The 7,634-nt window shown below is 74.5% G+C and overlaps 1 protein-coding gene and 1 long non-coding RNA gene across 2 annotated transcripts; both read right to left on the reverse strand.

The window, feature by feature from the left end:
• Positions 1-841: 841 nt before the first annotated feature.
• Positions 842-4,985, reverse strand: LOC138063514 (uncharacterized). The gene is made up of 3 exons (XM_068923128.1): positions 4,967-4,985; positions 2,391-4,028; positions 842-2,333 (listed from the first exon to the last, which is right to left on the reverse strand). Exons 1-3 carry the CDS (start codon positions 4,983-4,985, stop codon positions 1,018-1,020), a joined length of 2,973 nt encoding a protein of 990 aa, XP_068779229.1. The 3' UTR covers positions 842-1,017.
• Positions 4,986-5,534: 549 nt separating this feature from the next.
• Positions 5,535-7,585, reverse strand: LOC138063614 (uncharacterized). The gene is made up of 3 exons (XR_011137115.1): positions 7,470-7,585; positions 5,732-5,827; positions 5,535-5,594 (listed from the first exon to the last, which is right to left on the reverse strand). It is a non-coding gene; the product is annotated as an uncharacterized lncRNA (long non-coding RNA).
• Between the last annotated feature and the right edge of the window lie 49 nt (positions 7,586-7,634).

Raw genomic sequence — 7,634 nt, forward strand, 5'->3', positions numbered from 1 at the left:
GTTCCCGGACACCTGGGCCCCTCGGGAGGGTTTCCGGACACCTGGGCTCCTCGGGGGGGTTCCCGGACGCCTGGGCCCCTCGGGGTGGTTCCCAGACACCTGGGCCCCTCGGGAGGGTTCCCGGACGCCTGGCCCCCTCGGGGGGGGTCCCCGGACGCCTGGGCCCCTCGGGAGGGTTCCCGGACGCCTGGGCTCCTCGGGGGGGTCCCGGACGCCTGGGCCCCTCGGGGTGGTTCCCGGACGCCTGGCCCCCTCGGGGGGGGTCCCCGGATGCCTGGGCCCCTTGGGGGGGGGTTCCGGATGCCTGGGCCCCCTCGGGGGGGTTCCCGGACGCCTGGCCCCCTCGGGGGGGGTCCCCGGACGCCTGGGCCCCTCGGGGGGGATCCCGGACGCCTGGGCTCCTCGGGGGGGTCCCGGACGCCTGGGCCCCTCGGGGCGGTTCCCGGACGCCTGGGCTCCTCGGGGGGGTCCCGGACGCCTGGGCCCCTCGGGGGGGGTCCCCGGACGCCTGGGCTCCTCGGGGGGGTTTCCGGACGCCTGGCCCCCTCGGGGGAGGGTTCCCGGACGCCTGGGCCCCTCGGGGGGGGGATCCCGGACACCTGGGCCCCCTCGGGGGGGGGTTCCCGGACGCCTGGGCCCCTCGGGGGGGTTCCCGGACACCTGGGCCCCCTCGGGGGGGTCCCCGGACGCCTGGGCTCCTCGGGGGGGTCCCGGACGCCTGGGCCCCTCGGGGCGGTTCCCGGACGCCTGGGCTCCTCGGGGGGGTCCCGGACGCCTGGGCCCCTCGGGGGGGGTCCCGGACGCCTGGGTCCCACAGAAGGAGGCGGAGCCAAGAGCTCGTCAGGTCTTTATTGATCCCGGTTGACCTCTGACCCCGGCCCACAGACGGGGGGGGGGGGGTTGGGAGCCGCCCTTAGCAACGGTCGCCTGGCGACCCAGAAGGCCCGCCCCCCGTTGCCGAGTGACGAGTGTTGCCTAGCAACCGCCCGCCCCAGCCCCCGGTTGCCGGGCGACGGCTCACTCCACCCCCCACTGCCACCCCACGATGCGCAGCTGACGGGTGGGGGGGGTGGGCGGAGCCTCGGGCAGGGGGCGGGGCTTGCGGCAGGGGCTGCCTCCCGGCCCCGCCCACCCCCCCTCCTCCTCCTCCTCCGATAGGCTGGAGCCCCCCTCCCCCGGGGCGGGGCCGCCTCGCAGCCCTGCCCACCCACCCAGGGGGCGGGGCTTCCGGCCCGCCCAGCGCCCCAGCCCCTCCCACCCACCTGCAGGGGCGGAGCCCCGCCCGGGCCCCGCCCACCCGTCCCCCAATGGGAGCCCTGGCTGGCTCTGGGGGGCGGGGCAGGGTGGAGGCTCCTCCCACTCTGCTGCCGGGTCCGGCTCCTCCTCCTCGGAGGGGGCGGGGCTCTGCCCCCGCCCCGCCCACCTCTGGCCGTGGGGGTGGGGCTCACCTGCCGCGGGGGCGGGGCAGTCTCTCAGCTCCTCCCATTCCCCTGTCGAGGAGGCGGGGCTTCCCCCCGGCCCCACCCATGGCTCTGCGGGAGGGGGCGGTCCGTCCCCCGGGGAGGCGGGGCACAGCCCCAGCCCCTCCCACCTCCTCCCGCGGGGGCGGGGCCTTGCCACCCCAGGGGCGGGGCCGTGCACAAGCCCCTCCCACAGGTCCTCTCCAGGGCGGGGCTTCACCGAGGGGGCGTGTCCAAGCACCTCCCACAGCTCCACCCGGGGGCGGAGCTTGTGCAGGGGAGTGTGTCCATCTGCCAGCTCCTCCCACTCACGCTCCTCGGGGCGGAGCTTCCCCAGGGGGGCGTGTCCGTCTGTGAGCTCCTCCCACTCGCTGTCTCCGGGGTGGAGCTTTCGCAGGGGGGTGTGTCCGTCTGTGAGCTCCTCCCACCTCTCACCTTGAGGGCGGAGCTTACACAGGGAGGTGTGTCTGTCTGTAAGCTCCTCCCACTCACTGTCTCTGGGGTGGAGCTTCCTCAGAGAGGCGGGTCCGTCTCCCAGCTCCTCCCACTCGTCATCTCCAGGGCGGAGCTTCTCCAAGGGGGCGTGTCCATCTGCCAGCTCCTCCCAGGCTGACTCTCGTGGGCGGAGCTTGTCCAGGGGGGTATGTCCATCTCTGAGCTCCTCCCACTCACCATCTCTGGGGTGGAGCTTGCCCAGGTGGGCGTGTCCGTCTGCGAGCTCCTCCCACCTCTCACCTTGGGGGTGGAGTTTGCCCGGGGGGGCGTGCCTGTCTGTGAGCTCCTGCCACATCCCATCTTGGAGGTGGAGCTTTCCTAAGGGGGTGTGTCCATCTGTGAGCTCCTCCCACTCACCATCTCCGGGGCGGAGCTTGACTGAGTGGGCGTGTCCATCTGCGAGCTCCTCCCACTTGTCTCTGGGGCGGAGCTTGCCTGAGTGGGCACGTCCGTCTGCGAGCTCCTCCCACTTGCTGTCTCTAGGGCGGAGCTTGGCCAAGTGGGTGTGTCCGTCTGTGAGCTCCTCCCACTCACCATCTCTGGGGCGGAGCTTCCCCAGGTGGGCGTGTCCGTCTGTGAGCTCCTCCCACTCACCATCTCCAGGGTGCAGCTTGGTCAAGTGGGTGTGTCCATCTGTGAGCTCCTCCCACCCGCCGTCCACAGGGTGGAGCTTCCCCAGGGGGGCGTGTCCGTCTGCCAGCTCCTCCCACCCGCCGTCTGCAGGGCGGAGCTTCCCCAGGGGGGCGTGTCCGTCTGCCAGCTCCTCCCACCCGCCGTCCGTGGGGCGGAGCTTCCCCAGGGGGGCGTGTCCGTCTGCCCGCTCCTCCCACTCGCCGTCTCCAGGGCGGAGCTTCCCCAGGGGGGCGTGTCCGTCTGCCAGCTCCTCCCACTTGCCGTCCGTGGGGCGGAGCTTCCCCAGGGGGGCGTGTCCATCTGCCAGCTCCTCCCACTCGCCGTCTCCAGGGCAGAGCTTCCCCAGGGGGGCGTGTCCGTCTGCCCGCTCCTCCCAGCCGCCATCCACGGGGCGGAGCTTCCCCAGGGGGGCGTGTCCGTCTGCCAGCTCCTCCCAGCCGCCGTCCGCGGGGCGGAGCTTGGCCAGGGGGGCGTGTCCGTCTGCCCGCTCCTCCCAGCCGCCATCCACGGGGCGGAGCTTCCCCAGGGGGGCGTGTCCGTCTGCCCGCTCCTCCCAGCCGCCGTCCACAGGGCGGAGCTTCCCCAGGGGGGCGTGTCCGTCTGCCAGCTCCTCCCAGCCGCCATCCACGGGGCGGAGCTTCCCCAGGGGGGTGTGTCTGTCTGCCCGCTCCTCCCACTCGCCGTCCGCGGGGCGGAGCTTCCCCAGGGGGGCGCGTCCGTCTGCCAGCTCCTCCCACTCGCCGTCCGCGGGGCGGAGCTTCCCCAGGGGGGCGTGTCCGTCTGCCCGCTCCTCCCAGCCGCCGTCCGCGGGGCGGAGCTTGGCCAGGCGGGGGCGTCGGTCGGCGCGCCCCGGCCACGGGCCCCCCGGGGGGCCGTGGACCCGCTGGTGGCGGGCCAGGGTGGAGGTGCGGGCGAAGGCCTTGCCGCAGCGGGGGCAGCGGTAGGGCCGGGCGCCGGTGTGGGCCCGCTGGTGCACGGCCAGGTAGGAGCTGTCGCCGTAGCTCTTGCCGCAGACGCGGCACTGGAAGGGCCGCTCGCCCGAGTGGGTGACGCGGTGGCGCAGCAGGTGGGAGCTCTCGGCGAAGCGCTTGCCGCAGTCGCCGCAGCGGTAGAGGCGCTCGCCGGTGTGCGTGCGCTGGTGGCGGGCCAGGTCGGAGCGCTGGGCGAAGGCCTTGCCGCAGGCGCCGCAGCCGAAGGGCCGCTCGCCCGTGTGGCTCCGCTGGTGCCGGATGAGGTGGGAGCTCAGGCCGAAGCGCTTGCCGCACTCACCGCACTCGAAGAGCCGCCGAGCCGCCCCGGCCGCCGGTGACGGTGACGGTGACGGCGGCCCCCCGCGCGCGGCCGCCCCCAGCCAGCGCCGGCGCGGCGAGCCCCGGCGGCGACGCGGCCACCCCCGGCCGCCCGGCCGCGGCGGTGACGGGGGCGGCGAGCCGCAGGCGCCTGCGGGGACGGGGACGGCGGCGTCAGCCCCGCGGCCTCCCGCCTCCGTCCCCCCGTCCCCGCCTCCGTCCCCCCGTCCCCTGCTCCATCCCCGTCCCCATCTCCGTCCCCGTGTCCCCTACTCCGTCCCTGCTCCGTCCCCGTCCTCTGCTCCATCCCGCCTCCGTCCCCGTCCCCATCTCCATCCCCCCGTCCCCTGCTCCGTCCCCCCGTCCCCTGCTCCATCCCCCCGTCCCCTGCTCCGTCCCACCTCCGTCCCCACGTCCCCTGCTCCGTCCCCATCCCCTGCTCCGTCCCCCCGTCCCCTGCTCCGTCCCCCCGTCCCCTGCTCTGTCCCATCTCCGTCCCCGTCCCCTGCTCCGTCCCCCCGTCCCCACCTCTGTCCCCCCGTCCCCTGCTCCATCCCCGTCCCCATCTCCGTCCCCGTGTCCCCTACTCCGTCCCCCCGTCCCATCTCCATCCCCGTCCCCTGCTCCGTCCCCCCTCCGTCCCCCCGTCCCCTGCTCCGTCCCCCCGTCCCCTGCTCCGTCCCACCTCCGTCCTCCCGTCCCCATCTCTGTCCCCGTGTCCCCTGCTCCGTCCCCTGCTCCGTCCCCGTCCCCTGCTCCATCCCCACGTCCCCTGCTCCGTCCCCCCGTCCCCTGCTCTGTCCCATCTCCGTCCCTGTCTCCTGTTCTGTCCCCGTCCCCTGCTCCGTCCCGCCTCCGTCCCCGTCCCATCTCCGTCCCCTGCTCCGTCCCCCCATCCCCTGCTCCGTCCCATCTCCGTCCCCACGTCCCCTGCTCCGTCCCATCTCCATTCCCGCATTCTTCTCTCCATCCCAGCTCCGTCCCCGTGTCCCCGGTCCATCCCACCTCTATTCCCTGCTCCATCCCCTCTCTGTCCCCGCGTCCCCTTCTCCGTCCCTCCTCCGTCCTTGACCCTCTCTCCGTCCCCACCTTCTTCTCTCCATCCCATCTCCACCCCCACGTCCCTCTCTATGTCTCTACGCCCCTTTCTCCGTCCTATCTCCGTCCCCACGTCCTTTTCTTCCCTTCCCCATCCCCACGTCCCTCTCTCCGTCCCACCCCCGTCCCTGCGCCCTTCTCCGCCCCATCTCCAGCTCTGCGTCCCTCTCTCCGTCCCACCCCCATCCCAGCGCCCTTCTCCGCCCCATCTCCAGCTCTGCGTCCCTCTCTCCGTCCCACCTCCGTGCCCGCGTCCCTCTCTCCGTCCCACCCCCGTCCCTGCGCCCTTCTCCGCCCCATCTCCAGCTCTGCGCCCCTCTCTCCGTCCCACCTCCGTGCCCGCGTCCCTCTCTCCGTCCCCGCGTTTCTCTCCCATCCTTCCTCCGTCCCGTCCTTCTTCGCCCCGCGCCGCTTCCTTCTTTCTTCCTCCACCCCGCGTCCCGTCTCCATCCCCGCGTCCTCCCCCCGCCCCCGAACCCCCGTTTCCGCTCCCACGTTCCCCCCCGTCCCCGTCCCCGCTGCGGCCCCCCACCTGCGCGGGCGCCCGGGGGCTCCCCGCCGTCCTGGCCGCCCCGGGCCGGGGGGGCGCCGGGCTCCTCGGGGCCGGGCAGCGGGAACCCTGCGGGCACAGACAGCAGCTCGGGGGGGGCTCAGGCGTCCGGGCACCCCCAGGGCGCCGTGGGGCGACCCCCGGCCAGCGGCACCCAGCGGGGCCGAGGGGGCCCAGGCGTCCGCCCCCCCCCCCCGCCACCTTACCCGGGGCGCCGGCGTCGCGGTGCAGCTCCCGGGGGGCCTGGCCCAGCGCCCCCCCGTCGTCCATCGTGGGGCCCCCGACGCCGTCAGCCCCCGGACCTGGGGGGGGGGAGATGGGGTGAGACGGGGCCCGGGGCCCCCCGGAGCCCCATAGCGCAGCCCGGCCCCATGCGGGGACCCCCGGCAGCAAGTGGGGACCCCTAGATCTGCCCGAGACCCTCCGATCTGCCCAGAGACCCCCCCGGATCTGCCCTGCGATGCCCAGATTTGCCCCAAGGACCCCCAGATCTGCCCAGGGACCCCTCCATCTACCCCACGACCCCGCAGATCTGCCCTGGAGCCCCCAGATCTGCCCCCGAACCCCCACATCTGCCCCAGCGACCCTTCCACTTGCCCCACGATGCCCCCGACTGGCTCTGGGACTCCCAAACCTGCCCCAGGGATCCCACCACCCCCCAGATCTGCCCTGGGGACCCTCCATCTGCCTCACAGACTCCCACATCAGCTCTGGGACCCCCAGATCCACCCCAGGGATCCCTCTACCTGTCCTGGGAGACCCCAGACCTTCCCCAGGGACCCCCAAACCTGCCCCATCAACCCTCTGATTGCCCCTGAGACCCCCAGACCTGCCCCAGGGACCCCCAGATCCACCCTGGGGCCCTCCACCTACCCTGGGACCCCCAGACCCACCCTAGGGACCCCCAGATCCACCCCAGGGACCCTCAGATCTGCCCTGGGGCCCCTCCACCTACTCTGCGACCCCCAGATCCACCCCAGGGACCCCCAGATCTGCCCTGCGACCCCCAGACCCACCCCAGGGACCCGTACATCTACCCTGCAACCCCCAGACCCACCCCAGGGACCCCCAGATCCGCCCTGGAACCCTTCCATCTACCCTGTGACCCCCAGACCCGCCCCAGGGACCCCCAGATCCGCCCTGGGGCCCCTCCATCTGCCCTGTGACCCCCAGACCCGCCCCAGGGACCCCCAGATCCGCCCTGGGGCCCCTCCATCTGCCCTGTGACCCCCAGACCCGCCCCAGGGACCCCCAGATCTGCCCTGGGGCCCCTCCATCTGCCCTGGGGCCCCTAGACCCGCCCCAGGGACCCCCAGATCTGCCCTGGGGCCCCTCCATCTGCCCTGGGGCCCCTAGACCCGCCCCAGGGACCCCCAGACCCGCCCTGGGGCCCCTACATCTGCCCTGGGGCCCCCAGATCCGCCCTGGGGACCCTCCATCTGCCCTGGGACCCCCAGATCTGCCCCAGGGACCCCCAGATCCACCCTGGAACCCCTCCATCTGCCCTGGGACCCCCAGATCCACCCCAGGGACCCCCAGATGCGCCCTGGAACCTGTCCATCTATCCTGTGACCCCCAGATCCGCCCTGGGGCCCCTCCATCTACCCTGTGACCCCCAGATCTGCCCCAGGGACCCCCAGATCTGCCCTGGGACCCCTCCATCAGCCCTGGGACTCCCAGACCCACCCCAGGGACCCCCACATCTGCCCTGCGACCCCCAGACCCACCCCAGGGACCCCCAGATGCGCCCTGGAACCCCTCCATCTACCCTGCGACCCCCAGATCCGCCCCAGGGACCCCCAGATCCGCCCTGGGACCCCCAGACCCGCCCCAGGGACCCCCCGATCCGCCCCAGGGACCCCCCGATCCGCCCCCCACCCCCCATACCCCGACCCCCCCCCCGCAGCCCCTAACGGCCGGTCGCGGCGGCGGGTCGGCACTCACCGCCGGCGGGGCCCCCTCCATGCACCGGCGGCGGCAGCCCCGGCCCCCCCGGCCCCCCGCTGCCCCCGGCCGCCGGGCCCCGCTGCAGGAAGCGCCGCTATTGTCGCGGGCCTCGGCGGCCGCCCGCTTCCGCCCCGGCGCCCTGGGGCCGCTCGCGGCCGCCCG

Source organism: Struthio camelus, chromosome 32, assembly GCF_040807025.1.
Source record: "Struthio camelus isolate bStrCam1 chromosome 32, bStrCam1.hap1, whole genome shotgun sequence".
Classification (NCBI taxonomy): Eukaryota; Metazoa; Chordata; class Aves; order Struthioniformes; family Struthionidae; genus Struthio; species Struthio camelus.

Excerpts from the sequence above, each read along its gene's own strand:
- LOC138063514 (XM_068923128.1), bottom strand. Across the intron at positions 2,334-2,390 it reads AGACGGACGTGCCCACTCAG|TCAAGCTCCGCCCCGGAGAT; the intron begins GCAAGCTCCGCC and ends ACGCCCACTCAG.